The 22,477-nt window shown below is 57.6% G+C and overlaps 2 protein-coding genes across 4 annotated transcripts in view; one reads left to right on the top strand and one right to left on the bottom strand.

The window, feature by feature from the left end:
- Window positions 1-203: 203 nt before the first annotated feature.
- On the top strand, window positions 204-2,371 carry CYB561 (cytochrome b561; the record flags this gene model as incomplete). The annotated part of the gene is made up of 5 exons (XM_084237273.1): window positions 204-408; window positions 1,209-1,307; window positions 1,456-1,559; window positions 1,904-2,061; window positions 2,179-2,371. The coding sequence occupies 5 exons, from the start codon at window positions 204-206 to the stop codon at window positions 2,369-2,371; spliced, it is 759 nt and encodes a 252-aa protein (XP_084093399.1).
- Window positions 2,372-11,519: 9,148 nt separating this feature from the next.
- TANC2 (tetratricopeptide repeat, ankyrin repeat and coiled-coil containing 2) overlaps window positions 11,520-22,477 on the bottom strand; it is a gene marked incomplete at both ends in the record, with an annotated part of 263,116 nt that continues 252,158 nt past the window's right edge. For 2 of the 3 annotated variants that reach the window (XM_084238894.1, XM_084238895.1), the window contains 7 exons: window positions 11,520-13,479; window positions 14,991-15,091; window positions 17,314-17,460; window positions 19,284-19,375; window positions 20,166-20,195; window positions 20,741-20,873; window positions 21,113-21,288. In XM_084238894.1, the coding sequence (XP_084095020.1) occupies window positions 11,520-13,479; window positions 14,991-15,091; window positions 17,314-17,460; window positions 19,284-19,375; window positions 20,166-20,195; window positions 20,741-20,873; window positions 21,113-21,288 (2,639 nt within the window). The remainder of the gene's footprint in view (window positions 13,480-14,990; window positions 15,092-17,313; window positions 17,461-19,283; window positions 19,376-20,165; window positions 20,196-20,740; window positions 20,874-21,112; window positions 21,289-22,477) is intronic. The other variant, XM_084238896.1, reaches the window with a different exon arrangement.

The following is a 22,477-nucleotide window of genomic DNA, read 5'->3' as shown; positions in this document are numbered from 1 at the left end:
GCAGAGCACGGCCGGGCCCTCTGCTCGCGTCAGGACCCGCGGCCCTTCCCCGGCAGCCCCTGCTCGCCCGGTGCTGGGCTCTCGGCCTCGCGTGGGCTGTGTCCCGGGAGGCCGCCTCCCCGCTGCTGGCGGGGCCTGGAGGTGGGCAGGCGAGCCCTGCTCTCGCCCCCGGCTGTGCTCTGACGCCCCGTCTCCCCTGCAGCATGGAGAGCCGGGCCGGGGGAGCGCCTGCGCCCCGCGCGCTGCCTTACTACGTGGCCTTCTCCCAGCTGCTGGGCCTGACCGCGGTGGCCACGACGGGCGCTTGGCTGGGTCTGTACCGAGGCGGCATCGCCTGGGAGAGCGCCCTGCAGTTCAACGTGCATCCGCTCTGCATGGTCATCGGCCTGATCTTCCTGCAGGGGGACGGTGAGTCCCGCCCACGTGCCGGGGGCTGCTCCCCCGAGAGTTGACCTCTCACCCCTGAGGTCTCTTCGCGTCAGACCAGGCTCACACCCAGACATCAGACAGGAAGTCAGCTGAGAGCCTGGGGACATGGGTCCGACTCAGCCCCCTCCCCCCCCTTCCCAGCTCTCACCTCTGTGCCCCCGACAGAGCACATCTGAGGGGCGGGTGCTTCCAGGAGTGGAGGCTTTCTCTGCAGGAAGCGGGGCGTGGGGGGCCTGGCAGAACCCCAGCATCTTTCTCCGGCTCTGGGTGGGAGCAGGACTGGGTGGCCTCTGCTCTGTCTGGACCTGCTTGTTCTTCCCAGAGGTGGTCCTGGGGAGGGGGAGGGTCCTGGCCTCCTCCCGGCCCCCTGGCCCACCTCACCCAGACGAGGGGGATCAGCCTGGGATCACAAGGTTCTGCTTTCGGAACCAGGGGTTTCCCGGGAGCCTGCTTGCTGGAAGCACTGTTTGATCAGGCTTCAGCGCTGGACAGTTTGAGGGCTGTCATAGCTAAAAGGTGAACGCAGAAACGGGACTCCACGGTGTGACTGCACCGGTGACCCAAAACACAGCCTGGAGCACCTGACAAGAAGGTGGGGGGGTATGGGGTGTCCTCTGTGAAGGACCCCAATGGGGTCCCTGGATCTCGTCTCCTCCTCCACTTCCTGTGGGGGCCTTAACCAGACCGCCTGTCCAGCCGGGTGAGCCTCCTTGCTGCGGGGGCAGGAAGGCCTCGCGCTTGGGCCGGGCACCCCGACACCCTGTCTCTCTCCCCGCCAGCACTGCTGGTTTACCGCGTCTTCAGGAACGAGACCAAACGCGCCTCCAAAGTCCTGCACGGGGCGCTGCACGTCCTGGCGCTCGTCCTCGCGCTGGTGGGTGAGTGCGGGGCTCCCCCCAAATCGGGCCAGACCCGCAGCTCAGAGTGGCCCCAGGCCCGGGGTCTGCTCCCCCTTCCAGGCGTCCTGGGCAGGGCCGGGGCGGGGGCCGTGGGGCGGGATGGCACTCACGCCCGCCCGCCCGCCAGGCCTGGTGGCGGTGTTCGACTACCACGGGAAGCAGCGCTACGCCGACCTGTACAGCCTGCACAGCTGGTGCGGCCTCCTCGTCTGCGGCCTCTACTTCGCGCAGGTGAGCCCCGCGCCGAGAGATGGGGGCCAGAGCAGAGGGGCCCGTTTTCCAGGGTGTGCTCGAAGGCGGGAGCGGCTTCCTCTGTCCATGCCGCCCGCGGGTCTGAAGGGAAACTGGTGAAAGGCGGGATCCGCAGGCCTGCGGCCCTGGGCCCCCAAGGCTGACGCCCGCGTTGGGCCCCAGGCGCGGGGTACAGCTGAGCCCAGGCCCCCCCGGGCGGGAACGGGGGTCTCCGCCGGGGCTGGGAGCGGCGCGGGGGCGGCGGGACGGGGTGGCCGGCCCCAGGCCTGGAGGGGCCGCCGCCCCCGGCCGCTCCGCCGCAGCCGCGCGCCCGCTCCTCCTAGTGGCTCCTGGGCTTCGGCTTCTTCCTGTTCCCCGGAGCTTCGTTCTCCCTGCGGAGCCGCTACCGCCCGCAGCACGTCTTCCTCGGCGCCGCCATCTTCCTGCTCGCGGTGGGCACCGCCCTGCTGGGCCTGCAGGAGGCGCTGCTCTTCAAGCTCGGGTGAGCGCCCGGCGGCTCTGGGCCCCCCGGGCGGGGCCGGGCCGCAGCGTCTCTGCGGGGCGGGCGCGAGGGCCTCGGGCCTCCGGGCCCCCAGGTGACCCCTCCCCGCCCCCGCAGGGCCAAGTACCGCGCGCTGGAGCCCGAGGGCGTCCTGGGCAGCGCGCTGGGCCTGCTGCTGGCCGGCTTCGGCGCCGCCGTGCTCTACATCCTGACCCGCGCCGGCTGGCGGCGGCCGCCCCGCGAGGAGGAGCAGGCGCTGTCCATGGACTTCAAGACGCTGACGGAGGGCGGCGGCCCCGGCTCCCAGTGAGGCGGCGGGCCCGGCCGGGCGGCCGCCTCGGTCCTGGGGCTCCGAGGGTGTCTCCCCCCCCCGCCCCCGCCCGCGGCCCGAGGGTCAGCGGCTCCAGCGCGGGCTCCGAGGGGGCGGCCGCCTCTCCGGGCGCTGGTCCCGGCGCGGGGCCTGCGCCTCTGCTCCCCGCTCCTCGCTGGGCGCTAGAGTCAGTCATGCAGCCCCCGCCCCTGTCGCCCCTGCACCCCGACTGGACTGTCCTGGTCATTAAAAGCGCAGGTGCCCCCCCCCGGCCGCGATCCCGGGGCCGAGTGGGCTGTGGGGGGAACCGGGCCTCGCGGGCGGCCCCACAAAGCCGCGACCCGCCCGGCGGCGCCCCGGATTCGAGCCAGGACACGCGCGGGCTGGAGCCACGTGGCAGCGGAGCCAGTGACACGACGTGTGAAATATGTGGGTGTTCAGAGCGGGGGTTCCCAGGACGGAGGGGCCGGGCGGGGAGCCCCCGGGCCTGTCTTTAACCCTGTAGCCCCAGACGGCGTTGCTGGGAGAGGCGCAGGCGCCGCGGGCGGCGGGGGGAGCGGGGAGCGTCCCCGGAGCGGGCGGCTCTGGCCGGGTCACCTCAGCGCTCCTGGGGGGCCCCTGCCCGCCCTCCCGCGGCCCCGCCCGGCCCGGGCGCACGTCTGTCTTTGTAATGAACAGCCGCCCTGCCGCCCCCCCGGGAGGGCGGGGGCGCCGTCCGCAGGGAGCCTCGCCCTCGCCGGCCCGCCGCGTGTCTTGCGCTGAGGCCGCGGCGGGCAGAGGCAGCGCCCCCGCCCCCCGCCCCCCGCCCCCCGCCCCCCGCCCGGGGCTGTGGCTGAGTCACTGTTGGGCTTCAGCCTAGAGGAACGGAGCTAGGACCTGGCTCTCGGCTCCTCGGGCTGCCGGGTGTTCTCTGCGTCCCCGTCTGCCGGGCGCGGGACACGCCGGTGAGGCGCGCGCGGCTCCCTTCCTTCCTGAAGAGATGAATAAATTTCCGAGTCTGATGCGCGTTCCCGTGGCTGCCGTCTCGCGCGCGCAGGCCGCCTCCCGAGGGGCTGGGCTCCCCGCGCTCACGTTTCTCACCATCGGGTCCTGCCTCGCCGATGCCGGGGCCGCCTCTCAGAGCAGACGGCGCCGCTCCCGGCTCGGGCCCGGGGCGTGGTGACCGCGGGCAGCTGGGGCTGCGCTCCCTGGGCAGGGCCTGCGGATCCGTGTTGACCAAACCGCCCGAGGACAGTCCCCTGGCCACACGCCAGACAGGGGCGGGGAGCTTGAACTTGGAGCGAGAGTCTGTGACGGGCGCTCGCCAGGGCGCGTGGGCCGCGGCCGAGGCAGGCCCGGGGCGCGGGGATGTGCCCGGGAAGCGGCCCGCGGCCGGCTCCGAGCCGCGCTGTGCTGCTGGCGGCCCGGCTGACCCAGGAAGCTCCCCAGCAGGCCTGTCGCCCGCCGCGTCTTTCCCCAGGCAGGAAGCGGCCGGGTTTAGCTGTCAGACACAGGGACCTGGTTCTCCCGGGCCCGGAGCACTGAAGGCAGCCCGGGGTGGGGGTGGGGGGTGCGGGAGGTACAGTGACTCATGATGCCAGGCGCAGGCTCCCAACTGGCCCGGTGCCCGTCCTCTTGCCACCCGCGGGGACGCGCGCCCACGAAGTCAGAGAAAGCCTCCCCGGCCAGACAGCAGCCTGCGGGTGGAGCTGGAGGACACGGGGGAGGCCCTGGCAAGCTGGTCCCCCCACCTTCACCCCCCAAGCTGGCCTCCGCCCAGTTGGGGGCTGGCTCTGCATGCTAGTGTGCCCGCCCCCTCCCGGCCCGGAGTCTCTGGGGTCTGTGTGTGTGACTATTCAGATGACCCCTCTGCGGGGCGGTGCCTCCCTCCCCTGCTGGGAAGGACCTCACCATCTGGTCTCCCGAGGCTCGGAAGCCCTGGAGGTCTCACGTTATTCCTTTTGGCCTTGGCACGGGGTTATTTCTCCAAAGCTTCCTTTGCTGACTGCGCCTGTGCGCCTCCTGGTGTCCTCCGGGTGCTGGCTGGCGAGGAAGGGGGGGGCGCGCCAGGGGGAGAAGCCTTCTGGGAAGATCTGACTCATCAGCGACCCCCCCCCCCCTTTGCCTCTGTGACTTGACACTCAGACACCCAGGACCTGCCTCCTCGCTGGAAGACAGGTACAGCATCCTCGTCAGGGGTGGTGAGAGGAGAGGGCGGGCGTGAACTCGGGATCCAGCATCTGGGAAGTCATCACGGGACTCTCGAGACAGCGGCAGTTAGCGTGGACTCCAGCGCCACCGTCTGAGGCCCCGTCCCAGGCCTCCATCCCAGGCCTCCATCCCAGGGCCTCCCCACGCCACACGCCTGTCAGGAATGGCCCCTCCTACGCCCGCAGGTGGAGGAGTCCGTCTCCGGGTGTCTCCAAGCTCCTCCATTCCTAAAGCTGAGCGAGGATGAGGGCCTCTTGCCCCCCAGTCTCTGCCTACCCCGCGCAGCCCACGGAAGGGGGGCCTGGCTTTCCGCGCGTTCAGGCCGGGCGTCCGGCTCCAGAGAGCTGCGCGAGGCGCCGCCTCGGGACTGGAAATAACACGGGACGACGCGCCGATTTGGGGCCTCTGAGAATCCAGACGCCGTTGGGCTCTGCTCCGGGTGGCTTTTCCCGGGGCCAGGGCAAATTCCACTGAACTGGCTTCCCTTCCCCGTTCTCCCAGGGCCCCGGGCGCCCTGGAAAAGCTGGGTGTTGTGGCAACCACTTGTCCTCTTGGTTTTCGATGAAATAGCCGAGCAACCCAGGAGTGGTTTTTAGGCCGAGCACGCGGCTCCCTCCAGAGTCCTGTCCTCGCCCCTTTGAAGGCAGTTCTGGAGCCCGGCTGAGGGCCGCTGGCGCGCCCGCTCTCCTGCGTCCCGGCCCTGGCCCCTGCGGCGAGGAGGAAGGGGTTACACGGCAGGGCCGGCCGTTCAGCAGCCCAGTGTCGAGGCCGTGGTCTCCTTCCGTCTCTGAAGCAGCCCAGGTAGCCGCTGGGCAGGAAAGGCGCAGGACTCACGCTGGCCGGTTTCCAAAACAAGGCGTTGTGTCTCCCAGCGCGTTTCGGGACACCCGCGCCCTCTCCATTCCAGCGCCGGTGTCTAGCTCTACGGCCAGCTTGCTTGCTTGCTTGCTTTCTTTTTAAAGATTTATTTACTTTATACAAGAACCAGGGTACAGGCCTGATGTGTGGGAGGGTGAGAGGATTCACCAGAGACAGAGCGGGGAACAGAACAGACAGACTGATGAATTACACTGCTGAGGGGAGCAGCGGGGAGACAGGAGGGGTCTGCAGCGCCATGTGGGACCCTCGCCGGCCGGCCGGGATTGAATCGGCGCTGCAGAGGCTGTGGACAGCTTCACAGCGCAGCGCTCAACCGCCTGCGCCACCAGGGAGGTCCGGCTTCTGCTATTTTACACGACGAGCTCGGTGCACCCCTGGAGCAAACCTCCCTCCCCCACGAAGGCAGCTGGCCCGGGCTGACAGGTGCCTGGCCGCTGCCCGCTCAGGTGCCTTCAGAGGCCCCAGGCCGGAGAAGGTGCTCGGCGACTTCACAGGGGGCCGTCAACCCGCAGGGCCGACTCCAGTGACCCGCGCAGGCCAACCGCGTCATGAGGATTTGGCCTTCACCTTCACCTGCCTGGGCCGCCCCGGGGAGGCTTCCTCAGCGCCGCGGCCTGATGAGGGCCAGCTCCCCAGGGCCACTGTCGCGGAAGGAGAAAGCACACAACGCCATGTTTTTCTAAGTGTTACCCATTTATAAATAAGTACATTTGCTTTCATACATACAGTTCATTGTACAGATGGTGCTCTGTATACATGGGCAGGAAAATGCATTCATTGAACTTTTCACATCTATCTCACACAGCTCACATGTACAGACAATAAAACTGCTCAAGCAAGTACAGCAAAGGAGAATGTCTTTCCTTATACACAGGGGCTACCGCCTCTGCTGCGTGGGGGCCGTCCCCACTGGCGAGTCACAACCGTGTGGTGTTCAATAGATCGGGGTAGAGGACAAACATGCACTTGAGGATACACTGTACAGAGTCCTTTACATCTGAGTATAGAAAACCTAAAGGAAAACTAAGTGCATTAAAGCTTTTTCCAGCAAGTGTCTTGAAAGGACAGCAAAGAGGAAGAATCAAAATCATATTAGTACAAATCACTCTTGAATTGTAGACTGTACACGTCTGTACTAATTAAAATCATCTTGGATTTGGAGGAGACAGAACAGAGACAGAGATGCTGGGGTAGATGGAAAGGAGGCCACACCTGAGAGTGGCACCTGCCCTGAGCCTGACGAGGAACTGGCCCCACTCCGCAGGAATCAGCCAAAGGACAAAAAAAAGAAAGAACAGAAACAGGAAAGAAACCGGAACAGGAAGTGTTGCCGCCAGGAGTGACCTGTGAGTGCAGCAGGCCTGGGCCGGCAGGACTGTTTTCCCCAGAAAGTTGGAACACAATAAGGCAGGTACATTCAAGTACTGAATTCCCAGAATCGACTCTCTGTCTGGTCCTGGGGATCGAGGGGATGGAGTTGAGTCCCCCTAACCGGCTGTTCCGGTCAGTGATTGGCAAAAGAAAAATCCAGCAACGAGCGCTACGAAAGCACATCAGCTAGGCCCCTTCCCTTCCAGAGTAGGTGTGTCTGCAAAAATGAGAGCCACGCTGGCCTGCGCCTCCAGGCACCCAGCCAGGCCCCGACAGGCCAGCTCGGTGCAGCTATCAGTCAGCAGGAAGGAATGAGATGATGCGGGTGAGGAAACAGGAAAGTAACGCTTGATTTTTGGTGTCCAATTAGGCGTTCATTTGGTACTGACTTTCAAAGCTCTGGCCGTGGCCAACTCGTGGCCACAAGCATCTGAGGGTGGTTCAGCTGCTGTGAGGCATTGGACACCGAAATGCAGGTTACCAACACTTCAGCCCTTGAGTGGTCTGTTAGAAAAGGAGTGATGAAGACCCAGTGATTGTTCAAGTAGCTCTGCACAGTGGCCCCACCAGCCCCATTGTGCTTGTGTCCAGGCCCCCAGCCAGCCACCTTTTCTCGGAAGCAGCCAGAGCTGAGTTCAAGGCATTGCATGGTGAAGGTTTCCATGACACGTCTTTGTAGGTAGCTCTTACCCCTAAGCCCTTGGTTCATTGTTGTTAGTCATGGTAGATGGTCAGTCTGGAGTTTCCCGAGGAAAAGGAGAGAAGGCCACACCACACCTCCCCATGCCTGGTGGGGCAGCGGTGGCAGCAGGCTGCCTGTGCGCGCGGGCGGGCGTCCGGAGGAGCGGGCAGCCCAGGACAGGCAGGCGGGGCGGGCACATCTTGCCCCCTGGGGGAGCCTGTTCCATTTTGTGGCAAAGATTCAGGGAGCAACGGGTTTTGTCCAAGGCATTTCTGCAGTAGAAAAATAGCTGTCTTTGACTCAAACCACCCACCTGTGACCCCTCTGGAATAATAGCCGGAGGCGAAGAGGAGCTGAAAGGGGCTGCTCCCGGGCAGGAAGGGGGTTTTCCACCTCCCCGCATCCACCAGCGCAAGGGAGTCCGAGTCAACCTCCCAGCCTCTGCCCAAGGTCCAAAGAGCTGCTCTTGCCACAACTGGCACAGACGCGTGAAGACCCTTCCCAGGCCTTTGTTCCCCACCCCGGAACCCTCTGAGCCCATGGGCCTGCCCGCTGCCCTGGAAGAGACTCCTCCAGAGGAGACGCTGCCATTCTGTGCCCCCCGCCAAGCCTGGTGCAGAGCCACAGTGACACCTAGTGGTGAAACATGGTGAAGCAAGGGGACGTCCGGGTAACCCACCGTGTGATGACTAAAGTCTAAGGAAAATACTCACGGATATCAAGTTAGATACGGATTAGTTTTTCTATCGGGTAGTCTCTGGAGTATAAAAATACCAATATTTAGAGAGGGATTCATAAACTACTATACAATATAAGGACGGCGAATACCTTTACTAAGCTGTCTGTTTACAATAATTTAGGAAAATGTTTAATAATCCAGGCTTTACTAAATTAGCAAACTTGCATCTCTGGACAACGACCTGGGGTACTGTACATGATTCTAATTAGTGGAATCTTCCTGAGCCTTCGCGTTTAAGCCAAACACTAAGAAGAGGGCGCGTGGGGGGAGCAGAAGGGCTCGTGCGCTGTCACCGCGGGGTGTGACAGTGCAGCTCGGACGAGACGCAACAGCAGACACAAAATGGCCTCCATTTTGTCCTTGCCAAATTCTCATTTTACACAGGTTTTCCCTTTACGTTGTAAATAAACATTAATTTTTAATTGTTAATGTGTGCCTTACTGATCCAGTAAATAAAGTAACCATGTCTCAGGAGTCCCTAAGAAAATTGCTGGAAAAGCACTTTAAAATCACTGCAAAGATTTTTTTTTTGTATTTAAAAACTCTTAATCGTTTTGATGCTTATATACAACAGTTATTTCTTGTGCTATAAATGTTGTGATCCACTGCGTGATTTTTTTCCTTGAAAAATACACTAAAAGACAAGAGCGGTTTTGCTATTTTCTAATGAAGACATTACTCACACTTAAATATCCAGTATTTATCAGTTACAAATTCAAACAGTAAAGTGCACCCATTTATAGACATGACATGATGGGAACCCATCAGTGCAAGAATTCTGGGTGAGCGGCACATACGACTGGGCGAGAAACCCCCAAGCTGAGGCTTGTCACCACCGCGACTGCGTTCCGGGGTGATGTGAATTGGGAGGGAGCCCCCACCTGAAGCCAGACCCTATTCAGCAAGTGTTGCTGGGCAGGGGCATCTCTAAGGTACAGTACTAAGATCATCTCGTGGCAGTGAAGTAGCCAAACAGGGCACAGGCAGTCTGCTTACCAGGAAAACCTCGGTCTCCTGTCCCCCAAAAGTCCAGTTGGCATTTTCTAGGCAAAAACTGGCACCCTGCAGTGAGGTTCACGCGCTCCTACACTGGCCATAAAGGAAGTGCATTCTGACTACTGACAGCGGTTCTGCCCAATAGCTCGCACCTTAAATCCTCGGTTCGTCCTGGAGAACGGAGAGGCCCGGGAAGAAGGGGTGCATCTGCACAACCACAGGACCAGCTCACCCACGCAGACGGGGTGCGGGTGGTGGGCATGGTGTTGCGCACACGGGCACTTTGCTAACAGACACTGAGCAATGCCTCAAAAATGTAGCAGCGACTCCTCAGTGAGAGGCGGTTTAAGGGGATGAGGTGCCAAGAACTGGGCCGACACCTGGACCAGGAGGAGCTTGGGGGGCTGCTGAGCTCCTGGCCTGGGCTGATGGGACAGCTGCATGTTTCATCTTTGTGAGGAGAGAAGGGGGGGCGGGGAGGGGGAGAGGACACGGACAGCCTTGGCCCGGGGCAGGAGACAGCCCTGAGGCATCAGAGTGGAAAGAGCCTGGGGCCCGAGTCAGGCCCGCTGTTTGCGTCCAGCCAGAGACCAGCCTGATCCCTCCGGGCCAGCGGGCGGGGGCCCATCCAGTTTCTGATCTCACCTCCCCTCGCCGAGTGACACTTTCAGGGGACACGTACTGTTACAAACAGGTCTGGTCACATCTGGACTCTCACTCAGGAAGCTGCGCTTCCTGTCGCCCTTTACCAACAAGCGCAGAATGATTCCTAGTAACAGAGAACCCGTTCCCTTTTGTTTAGTTTTCGTTGTTTATCTTGTTAAATTTTACGAGCTGATGTGCGTCAGTGCCAGGCCTGTGCTAAGGCTTTGGTCTCAGTGATCTTGGCGTCCAACTCGTGCTGGCCTGGGTCACTGGTCACTCACACACCGGACAGGACAGCCAAGGACCACTGGGCGGGGAGGGCGTGTGGGGGGCACGGTCTACCTCAGGGGCGCTCACCAGGGCTGGGAGGGGTCTTTCTTCACCCTGAAACCCCTCTGCAGTGTCTGCTTTCCAAATACCACTCCCCAAACACTCCTGTCTAGAGAAGGAAAAGAGGAAACAACCCAATAATAATAAAGAAACTATTGATCTTGAAACGGATTTAGGCGACACTGGGCAGGGAACGCGCCAGGCCTGGTGTGGACTCTGGGCTGCACCCTGGGTCTCAAAAGAACCAGTCCCCGCACTGCCATCCGGGTGTGAAAGAGAGGGCCAGCGGCCCACAATCTGGCTGCAGGTGAAGACCCTACCGTGATTATTGCACCAGTCGATCTTCAAGAAGTTTGCTGTTTTGTGGAACAGGATACTCGGTGATAGAGCAGGACCTAAGAAGGCAGACTTCTCCAAGACCAAGATTTTCTACAGCCTTTCCTCAGAATCCAGAACAGTCTTTCTTTTGGTCTCTCTCTCTCTTTCCGTATATTTATATATCCCCTCCCCCACCTATGGAAAATCAGTAGCTTTTCATGGTTATTGTCTAAAAACCTAAAGAAAGACTCTCACTGAATGTTTAAGAACACCCACGATTCCCATCCATAGTTTCCTTGGCTGACTGAACTCTTGAAAGGGTTGGTTGTTTTCTGTATGTCTCTTGGAAAGATCAATGTCATGACATTTCAAATAATTATATATTTTTTTCCTTCCAATTTAGCGGACTGATTTCTCCTCTTTCCCCTTGATACCCCCCGAGGGAGACCAGCAACGCTCGCAATGGACATCCTGGCCCCGCTGGCCAGGGAACTGGCGGTCCAGGGGAGGGACCGTGGCACGAGAACGCGCTGGGGCTGGCGATCTGGGTAACACTGGGGCAGAATGCAAAGGCAAAGGGGCATCACACTCTTCCTACAGTTCCTAGAAGAAAATGAACAAGAACATCTTATTTTTGTAAAAAAGGAGAAAGACAGTTACACAACAAGAACATCAGTGAAAGCGATTGTCTCCTGGAAACAGCTGACCAGAGTGTCTGATCTCCCTGGGTTAGAGCTCAGGGCGCGACAACCTCCTCGTTGGCGTCTGGAGAGGGGGAGCACGTGGCTGGGGCACAGACGAGAGAGACTGAAGTCCTGGCGCGCTGAGGCCAGCTTCCCGGTGGGCTGCATGCAAAGGGTTTCAGCATGTGGGCGGCCACCTCTGAACACCACACAGAAACTACATGAGAAATGAAGCCGGAGAACTACCTCGGATGTGGAAACCAAGCCTGAAAATGTGCAGTGATAACATACGGGTCTCACTCCAACAGATGTCTTTTAAACATTAGACTCCACAAATGGTCTCTTTGGTTTGATAGGGGATGTCTGCCCTTGTCGAGAGTCCCGGGACAGCTGCCGGTACAGGTTGTCCTGGTATGCCTGAGCCACAGGGAGGGTCCGAGCCACCTTCACGTCGGGGTAGGACGAGGCCTGGCTGACTCGCTCCAGGAGGTCTCCGCGGGACCCGTTAGCCAGCATCCCATGGGGGCTGTAATAATCGTCCTCCAGCAAATGGCCGTTCTGTGCATTGTTGGTTTTGTTATAAAAGGCAATGTTGCTGATGGAGGATGGCGGGCTGAAGGACTCGGGTGGAGGCAGGTTGCCTGGAGACGTGGGGCTGAGCACGGTGTCCACGGATGACACTGCCCAGGTCCGATTCTGCTGGTGAAGGTGGGGGTACTGCTGAGTCCGGGCTGTCTTATCTATGATCCCCATGAATGGTGTGGTCCTGGATCGGGTGGGCTCACTGGGGTAACCTCCCTGAGTGGGAGACACTGGCGATAGCTCGTCACATGACCTATCATACGCCGGTTTTAGGGGGATCTCCATTTGCTGAATGGAGGAAGACGGCCGGAAGGTAGGCGTTAGGCTGGAGGTGGATGAGATGCTATTGCTGGATGGCGAGAAGCGAAGGCCTACACTCTGGGAGTGCAGCAGCGGCCGCGGGGTGGGGGGGTGGGGTTTGATGTCATTAGGGTTGACACTGATAGGTCTTCTGATCAAGTGTGACACATCAGGGGACCCCAGTTGGCTGGAGGAACGCTCCAGATCTAGTTTTGAGTGACAGACTGGGTAATAGGACGCAGACTGGCTCCGCCCGATCTGTGGCGTCTGGCTGTACCTCATGCCGCCTCGATAGGCTGAGGACGGCCGCTGGGGCAGGTCCTCCTTGGTCAGCCCTCCATGCTGACAGATGGCGCCCGCGCTCAGGCTGGCCTGGACGTGCTGCACAGGTCTCGCATCCCCCACGATCCCCCCAATGGACCCTTGATAAACCAAGCGGCTCTGACTGACTCCCATGTCTCCCTGTGAAGGCTGGTACTTACTGGCCATTGAATGGGCTACCTGGCCATAGGCCCCTGTGGAGATGACGGTGCTCGAGTGGACGGCTGCGCTGGGCTGGTTGCTCCTCACGATCTGGGCCTTGGCAGGCTGCAGCCTCAGCCCTTGCTGGGGAACCGCCACAGGAAGCTGAGGCATCTGGTAGGGCCGCTGGGCCATTTTAGATAATGGAGACTTTGGTCTGCCAGGAAGCTGACTAACATTTGTTTCTTGCTGATAGCGCACCGGTGAGCCAGACTGGGACCTGTAGACACTCATGCTTTCTGCTGGGGGGCTGGCCCGGTACTGAGGGCCTCTGCGGAGCGGGGAGGGAGGAGGACTCGGGTATTCCTTGCCCTGCCCGCCCACGGGAGGGGGGCTGAAGCGGTAAGACCCGCCCTGATGAGCTGGGGAAGTATGTGGAGGGCTAGGCCGGTAATGAGAGTTCTGGTGAGTTGGAGAGAGAGCAGGTGAGGTGGACTGATAGCCCTGTCTAGTGGGAGACCCTACAGAACTACCGGACCGGAAGTCAAACACCTGATGAGAGCCGAGCGGTGAGCCGGAGATGTAGGCCGCGTCCCGGTGGGCTGGGGAGGAGGGCGGGCTCTGGATGATCGGGAGCCCCTGGGTGGGCCGCGCCTCTGTCTGGAGGCCAATGGAAACGTTTTCCACATCCTGTTCCAGGTATTCCTCTTCGAATATATCCTGCACAGCGTACAGCTCTTCGTGCTGGGGTTCGGGCTCGGTTTCTTCGGGTAACTGTGGCTGGGGCGGTGGTGGCGGTGGCGGCGGCTGCTGTGGCTGCTGCATCTGTCTACACTCTTCCTCCACTCTCATCAGGAGCCGCTGGATCTCACGGTTGTTTGGACACAGCTTGATGGCCTCGTTCAGGTCCTCCAAGGCTGCTGCAAACTGTCTGCTTGACAAAATGTAAACACAGGAACTGAAGTTATTCTGAAGCCACAGGAATCACCAAGAGCTGAGAACACGGTCGCTACTTGGGGGAACTTGTGGCAGCAGCGGTAGGAGAAGGGGCTTTCGTTTGACTTGAAAGGAAGGAAACAGGTAGGCTGTCATTCTAGAAGAGTCCAGAATGATCCCCTGGCCCATTCAGCCTCCATCTTCCTTCTGGCCTCTCTGGGATTAGTGGAGAAACGCTCCCACTGTGTCAGTCCCGCTGGCCCTTCAGGAAGATTCTGAGTGACCAAAGGCACACCAGGCCGTACCAGGCTGTGCGAGGGGTGGGTGGGGTTGTCATTTACAGGGTCACTGTCAATTAGCTTAGGAATAAAACGGTAACTACAATCTTTTAAAATCTTGCTGATTCAGAATTTTTTTATGCTCTCGATTTTTTGGCTCCAGATTTCAAGCCTGTTCCACCCTAGGCGGGAACCCTGGCCGCTGCGCTTTCTGCCCCTCGCCCCTCGGCGCTGCTGCTCCTCCCTGGCTACAGAGCTGGGTGGGCGTTAGGCTTGCTGACGAGGCAACTCTGACTATACCTGACAAGGGGGGACAAGAACTGCCAGACACCCCCTTTCTATTAATACTGCCTGGAAAGAGGGTGATGGGCCTGTGGGGAAGGAATGACGCAGGGGGAAGAGAATGCGACGGTGAAGCTGCAGGAACTTTGCTCCCCCAGCGTGTTAAGACTGGCACTGCTGTCGCGGTCGCCACCAGGCTGGACGTGGGCTTGACTTTCAGGACCGCTCGCCCAGGTCACAGCAGGGAGCCCGAAGTAGCAGAGTTTGGGAGTGGGTGGGGCGCTGGGCAGGAGGCACTGATGGCGACAGGTCATCCCAAGATCACTGACGACTGGTTCTAGGTCTTTCTGGAGCCTTTCCTGCCCACTGCTAAACCACTGTGAGGGACGAAGGACGCAGGTTTCCTTGGGTCCTCTCACCCCTCGCAGCAGAGCCGCTGACTGTCCAGGAGTGTGTGGTGTAGTGGGGGTGGGGGTGCAGGGGAGAAGGAGGTGTGATGCCACCAGACTTGAGCAGAGCCCCAGAAGGAAGACCAAATAATCCAGGGGATCCCCAAATGCCACAGGAAAAGAAAGAGGAGCCTGTGATGAGTGACCCACCTTACTTTCCCACTTAAAGGGTTAGAGGATGTTTTCTTGAGTGACCCCTTGTTAAGTCACTGATGTCTCGCTGCACTATTATAGGCTTTGGGGGTCACCAAGTGACTGAGATGCGGCAGAGGCTTCTTGGGGCCACTCTCCAAGGAAAAGGCATTTTTCTCCACAGCCCGCAAGATGAGGCACCATGGGCAGGGGCTGTGCTATGGGACGGCCCTGAGGTGCACCCCAAGGCCCCAAGCGTCCTCAGGGACAGACATGCCTGGACACAGGTGCCAGGGCGGCCTTACCGCCTCGGCCAGATTTCCAGAAGGGAGCCTCTTGCTTTCACCCTCTCTCTCTCTCCTCACCTGCTGCTGCGCTTTGCCCTTGCTCTCGCATAGTAAGCTTCGTAAGATTTCGGTTTCAGCTCCAGGGCCTTAGTAGCGAATTCCTCCGCCATTCCAAAGTCCTGCCATCACAATAGGTGTGCAAGTGAGTCATTGCAGAGACAGGGAAATAGACAACTTGGGAATAAAACAGATTGCACGCAATTTCTTTGACATTTGTGGGTGGGACACCTGGATTCTCGATGTGCCTGGCAGGCACTGGCCACGCAGCCCAGACTCAGTCACTCTGCCCTGCTCCTGTGCAGCCCTGCAGCTGCTCGCAGGAACCTGTCTGTCCTTAAGTATGGAAGCACTTCACATCTGCACTCTCGCCGCCCTTCCAACAAAGTCCTTTCTAGCCCAGAAGATACAAGTCCACCCCGTGAGGCTCCCGAAGCTGGAAGCCTATACCTGGTTATACCCGCATGTGAGGCGCACACACCCACACCTCACGTGGCCCCTCACCCTACTCCTGTTCCTTGGTTACCGGGGACTGGCTGGAGTGGGTGTGTCACACAGATGCGGGTTCAGTTCCCTGGTCTGCTTTGTAATCCCCCAGGGTGTGGGGTCCGTTCCTCATCCATACCTACCTCACAGGTAGGATCAAGCATGATGGGCATTTGAAAGCCCCATACACAGTGCCTGCACACAGTAGGTGCTCAATAAATGGTAGTTTCCTTTCTATTTCAGAGGCTTCTCTGGCCTGTTCCTTCTTTTGACTGGCTCCTTACTTAGGAAATGCATCAAAGTAAAGCAGGAGAGGCCCGGCTGTGCCTGGGGTCTGTGCTGTGCCTCATCTCTTGATCCTGGAGGCTCCGAGGATCACGGCCTCATCTACCCTTGCTCTGAGGAGCCAAGGAGCCGAGACCCATGGAACAAAGCCGCAGCTGGAAGATGCCCTCCGTACTGTGTGAGTAAAGGACAGGTCTCTCCCCTCTTTAATGTCAAAGCCACAGCACAGTAGCTTCTGCAGACACTTGTGATTCCTAAGGCAGAAAACCAGGCCTTGGGCAGGACAAAGGCTCTGGGTACAGGCAGTCATTTAAAAAGTAAAAGTTAACAGGTGATTTTCTACCAAAGAAGATGGGCCTGCAGGTTTAGTGTTAGCCATGGCAGGTGAGGGCCTATTAATTGTTTCTGAACCGTATGGGGCTAGACAGTGCTGCACCTTACAGGGATCATCTTCTATTCTGCTCTTTCCAACTTTACCCTTAAGCTTTCTTTTGGGACACTCATTATTTCTGGGAAGATCAGAGCTCCGCAGGTTGCCAGCAGCTTCTGAGCTGTTTCATTCTCACCGACTGGGCTGGAAGAGGCCCTTGGTATTACTGCTTCTGTTTCACATAAGACCCTCACTGTTTCCCTGAGGCACCCTCCCCTTCCTGGGGATATCTACTACGTCTCCTTGACACCATGGCACCCCTGTCTCATGGGGCCGTGACTGTGTTCCCTGAGACAGGGCTCTTCCCACTGCCAGGATTTAGATGGATGACAGGAAGGCTAGACACACAAACAACCTTCCTGGATGGAGGGCAGGGCGCTGCCAGCAAGGCGGGTCTTGTGTCTGCATAGCTGAGTGCTCTGCCAGGCAGCATTCCTGCCTGGCTTGAGTGATTTCTATCTCCGAGGGGCTGAGAGACCTCAGGTTGGTGAATAGCAGACTCCTGACATATACTTAGCTTTTTGGGGGGTTCCAGGCCCAGGAGGGTCTGCGTGTCAAGGGAGCAGTGGCATCTGCAAGGCAGGCAAGAAGGACTAAGGACTGCTTGGGAAATAATAAAGAAGCAGGAAGGATTCAAAGATTCCCTCTGCTACAAGAAGGGACATGGCATGGCGGAATAAAAAGATGAAGAAGAAGGGAAATGTTCAAGATCAGCCTTAGAAATTATTCCTTGAAGTCCATGATCCTGACCTCTCTTTCTAGTCCTTCCTTAAATAACTAGGGGGTCTGCTAGAAAGGAAGGGAATGACTAAAATCCACATGCAATTGCAGCTCCTATTCCAGGGACCACTGTCCTCACATCTCCCCAGAGATGCGGGCTGGGGAGATGCTGGCATTTCAGTGGGAATTATGAAAACCCGGAACGCTACAGAGTGCCCATGGCATTCGATTTTTTTATGGTTTAAAATACAGATTGTACTCAGACTTGATTTCTTTCAAATTGCAAATGTCAGTGCTCTGTGAAGGACAACCAAGTTCCAAAATGGGGCAGAGAATAATTTTGGAGGCCTGGGAAGAGCCAGTGAGTGGCGTGGATGTGACCTTCCAGGACTGCAGAGAGAAGATGGGGTGAGAAGGACTTACGTTCATTTTCCTGCGACATCGAGAGAGGTTGAGGAGGAGAGACACCTTTAGTTCCCGGAAGGTTTTCAAGTCCTCACCAAACCCTTCTCTAGGGAACTTCTTCAGAGCGTACTGGTACCGCTGGGCAGCCTCCTTCACTTTCCCTTTCTAATGGGGGTACAAGACGGCGAAACACACGGTTGGTCTGCTGAGCAAGTCTGGCCCCCACCCCCTTCCACCTCCTCTCAGCAACTCCTAGGAAGGGTCAGCTCCCCAATACCAGCCTCGGGATCAGGTGTGGCCTAGGCAGTGACAGCGATAGGGCCCAGCATATGCTACAGGAAACTGACCCGGCAAAGGGCAAGGTTAAAATGACACTGAAGCCACAAGCTGGAGACACAAAGCCCATCAAAAGGCCTGGGCCCAGCTTCCCAAGGGAATCCCTGAGGAACCGACTCTGCTCATGTCAAAGGAACTTTTCCTTGACCTGATCTCCAAGGGACCCCTATCATTGCCTCGTTCCAAGCACTCCAAAGTTATTAGTTTCCTTCTTTTCATCTGGAAAAGTCTTTTCGTGTTTGACGTTCCACCTTGCCAGTCCTCTAGGCCATTGTCTTCCTCAGAGGATGTGGGAGCTAAAACAGTCTACCTGTTGCTCCCCTAATCTCATGGCATAAAATAATAGCAATCTGTCTTCTCCCCATTTTTGGAAAAGCCATAAGGAGAGAGTGGTAATACAGGCATGAAGTTTAGAATTTGTGGTTCCATCTGATTATGCAGGAGGGAACTTCCAAGATGAAGTTCATCTATGAGCAATCCAGGGGCCTGGTTACAGGAAACATAAACTTTTCTTACATTTTGTGTCTGGAAATCTAAAGGCTGAGGCCAGCAAGACGCAGGAGCTCTAGCCCCGTCTTCGGCTGACCTCTGCCCACGCTATTCCTTATGGTGAGCTGCAGCTCCACCACAGACCCCATCTTTTATTTTCCCCTTAGCATCTTTTACTAAGGAGAGAGATACAGTCTGCCAAGGCAGAATCCTGGTGGGAACAGTGTAACTCTGCCCGTTCTCATTAGGAGGCAGGTCTCCTTGTCTCAGACACCGCTGTTAGGGTACAGCAGGCCTCAGACTCTTGACAGCAATGTCTTGCGCCAACCGTAAGCTGGGTTACTTCATGGTTGGCTCAGCTCTCAAGGTCCTTAGAGACCTCACCCATGACTCTCACCCAAAGGGTACAGGTAACACCACCTGCCCACCCCTGACCCTGGGGGGAACAATGTGTACTGCAGTCATTTCCTCATCTTTGGGCTTGGGGACGTCTTGGTGATGCCCGCTTGGCTGGATTTGTACTGGCCTTTAAGAGAAGACTCAGCAAATCTTAACATATGGGGTAATGCTGAAATGGACTGTTCTTGGAGGACAGCCTGCATGTCAGGGGAGTTAGTGTTAGGTAAGGAGCCTTCAACTTGAACTGTGACTACAAAGAAATCCCACCCTTTTTTGTTGTCATTTAGTGAGGAACTTCAGGTAAATCTCTAACTGCTCTCTGTCTCGGTCTCCTCACCCTCCTCAGGGATGCTGATAAGCTATTATTACTATAGGCCTTTACATCCATGCATATCTGACCACAAGCGCTAGCTCGATGCCTCGTCCCCACGGCTGGAAACATCTGCACGGCATGATTTTACCCTTTCTCGTCCCATGAGTTTCTAGGTCCCGCTCAGCAGATCCACTCAGAATCTAGGTAATTGCCTATGAGTGATGGGGTGGAGCTGGCTCTTTGGGCCCATCAGCCTCATGAGGCATGTTCTTGTTCTCGTGTAAGGAAGGCAAAGACCCAGGATCCCCAACCTTGGAGCCCCCCACTGAGAGATGGTGTTCTCCCTTTGTCTCGAGAGCCAAGGATGAGACCTGTCAATACTGGTAGATTCTACAAGCAGAAACGTCAGCAGCGGCTGTTTTGAGGAAACTCTGTTCCTCCCTCCCCTCACCTTATAAAACATGTCCCCCTCTTCCATCAGCTTGCTCAACAGGATGATCATGATGTCTGGCTTGGAGGTGGCCATCGCCCATGTGGCTGGACCTGCAGTGTACAGGATGCATGATGGGTAAAAAACTCATACAATGTAAGGGTGGTAGGAAGCTAGGTGAAAAAAACATCCTGGGGGAATTTCTGCTGAGAGAACAACTTGCTCCACGACAATTTCCTCATCTTTTAGACCTGGGAGTCTCTTAGGGACTCCCACCGCCAAGAAGCTGCGTTGGATTTGTATTCACCTTAAAATAAGAATATCTGACCTGTCAGAGTCCGCACCACACGAGGGCAGCAGAGTTATTTTAAATAAGGAAATTGAGAGGAAAGGATTTATATTCAATGTCACCACAGACTGGAAAAAATCCAAAAAGGGCAATTTATTTTAGAGTCTGGGACTGAAATCCCCCGGCTGTTTAGTGTCTCAATTTTGAAGTATGCGCTTTGCAGAAGGGGGACCATTACGAACTGTAAGGGCTCCCTCAGCATGGGGTGTCCAACAGGGCTCCTGGGGTCTACTCCAAACCAGGAGTACAGTCTGAATGTCAAACACATGAAACAAGCCAACGTCACTGAGGATACTTTACCCACAAACGGAGAGAGAAGGTTAAACTGATTAGTTTACAGATGGCTGAATTATTCACCAACTAAGCTTTCCAGGGTTAGTTATCAAAAGTTCAAGTTATTCTCTACAACAGTTATTAAAAAAAATCTTCTTTTAAGGTGAAGTAAATTAAAAGATTAGAGGTGTAGGGAACTCATGCAGGCTAAATCAAAGAGGAGAAGGCAAAGCTGACCAAGCCATCAGGCCGCGCCTGATGCTGACAGCGGTGAAATATACCTCGTGGGCGACTCGGTAACGTCTGACAACCTTCAAAGAAAGGAGAAAACAAAAAGTTGTAGGAGAGGAAAAAAAAATGGATGAAGGTGAAAAAAAAAAAAAAAAAGAAGGAAAAAGCAGCAGTGAGAGGCAGGCAGCAGAAAAGCCAGCACATCAGCCAACCCTTGTCTACGGGTCTGTGGGATGGGGGAGCGATGGGACGGCAGCAGCAGGGCCTGGGAGCCCAAAGCGCACACAGAGCAAGGGAAGCGAAGGCTTGGGCAGCGCAGGGATCCGGGTGCTCGCCGGGCGGGCTTCGTGGAGGCCTTGGCACCCAGAGGTGCCTGGCTCAGAGCTGCCTCCTGGCTGAGGCTACAGGGCCTGGCAGGTAACTGTGATTCTGGACACAGGGCGAGTAGACGTGGCCCAGAGGGTGTTTTCTCTGGGCCAAGAGCCTTTCTGTTCACTTGGAGTGTAACTGGGCCAGGGCGGAGGGGAAACTATATACACTCACACCAAACTCCCAGGGCAACCAGACCACTGGGCCAGCCTGGCCCCTGGGCACAGATGGCCAGCACCGTCTTCCTTTCTCCTACCTATCTTGGCGCCTTTCTTCAGAAGGGTGACAACAACAGAGGTGTTCCGGCACCCCACCGCCCGGTCCAAGGGGCGCATCCCGCTGTAGTCCACGTGCTCGATCATGGCCCCGTGATCCACCAGGAATTGGACCTACGACGTGGAACAAGCACAGCAGTTAACACGAGGGCGCGGCTCAGCACCAGGCTGGGCAGCCATGGCATTTTGGGTCAAATCCACATTCTTGGTCTTCAATGGTGTTTTGAGTATTTCTGCCCTCTAGCAAGTACAGACCTAAGAGCTGTGTCAGGACTCACCAAGACACTGCTCCACCCTCAACTCCAGATCGCATGATGGACGGCGCCCCTCCCCGCCCCTTGACAGGCACTTACCACCTCAGCATCGCCGTAGAAAGCGGCCAGATCGAGTGGGGTACGGCCATTCTTGTCAGCATGGTCTGTGGCAGCTCCGTTATCCACCAGAGAACGTACGACGGACAGATGACCCTTTAAACAGGCCCAGCTGAGGGCTGTCAATCCTTCCTTGTCCATGAGAGCAATGGAGGCGCCTACAAGAGCAAAAATAACACAGAGCTGAGAAAACAGAATTCACAGTGTGGGTTCAGCCTCCCCAAAGGCTGTCCCCAAGCTGCCCCGAGTAGGCCTTTCCCGATATGTGCATGGGCATGTGGCACGAGGCCAGTAGAGACTCTGTAGATGTGGAGTGTTTTCTTTTTTTTTTTTTTTTAAAGATTTATTTATTTATTTATACAAGCACGGGGCACAGTCAGAAGCGCGGGAGGGTGAGAGAATTCACCAGAGCCAGAGCAGGGAGCAGAGCAGGCAGAAGGACTGAAGTACACTGCTGAGGGGAGCAGCGGGCAGCAGGAGAGGCCTGCGCGCCATGTGGGACCCTCCTCCAGTGGCCGGGGAGCAGCCGGGGATCAAACCAGCGCTGCAGAGGCTGCGGGCAGCTTCGCAACCCAGCGCTCAACCGCTGCGCCACCGGGGAGGCCCATGATGTGGAGTGTTTTCAGAAGCAACTTTTGTAAGGGAGATAGGCCGGGCAAATACCCAGAGGCCAGGTCTGTCCTGTGCAGTCGCCCTCTCCCTGTCACACACGGCCCCTTCCCCGCCCCCCTCCTTGCTACCCCAGCCCCTCAGCTCAGGACATAAACCCCTGGATGGGACGCATTGACTTTAGAATTTACATTGGTGTGAATCTCCATGTGTGTGTTAAATACGCCCTGTTTCTCCTACTGATCTGTCTGGTGTTCATTTGTTTGTGGGCCCCACCTCAGAAGAACCCGGAGGGGTGGGGGGATGTCCCCTGTGCCCCGACAACAGCAGGAGTATGAACTGGTATTTAAGGTGGACGCTCTGCCCAAGTCCAGCAGCTGCCTGTAGTATCTGAGGCATCTCTCTACTAAACTTTAAAAAAAATGGATCCTATAGGCTATTAGCAGAAGAGAACCCGGTTGTTCCACTGAGTATCCGAGGTGCCCTGCAGCCTGTCCCCGGGCTGACTATCCACACTTCTGTTTCTTTACTCCCCTATGAGAATCCTCTACTGGCCGAATGGAAGTTCTCACGGCCTCCAATCTCCCACAGCCTCCTGCAGCCCACGTCTGCTCGTGTTAGTTCATGTTTTATTACTTCTACTCCGCCTGCAGGAACCTTCCCACAGCCCCTGCCTCCAAGAAGCTTCTCCAGTTCACTGTTACCTCATCTTGAATCTGCTTGACATGTCACCTTATA

Source organism: Talpa europaea (genome assembly GCF_964194135.1).
Source record: "Talpa europaea genome assembly, chromosome: 7".
In the NCBI taxonomy this organism is placed as follows: Eukaryota; Metazoa; Chordata; class Mammalia; order Eulipotyphla; family Talpidae; genus Talpa; species Talpa europaea.
Note: the sequence above shows the minus strand (reverse complement) of the source record. Positions and strands in the feature narration are given on the sequence as shown.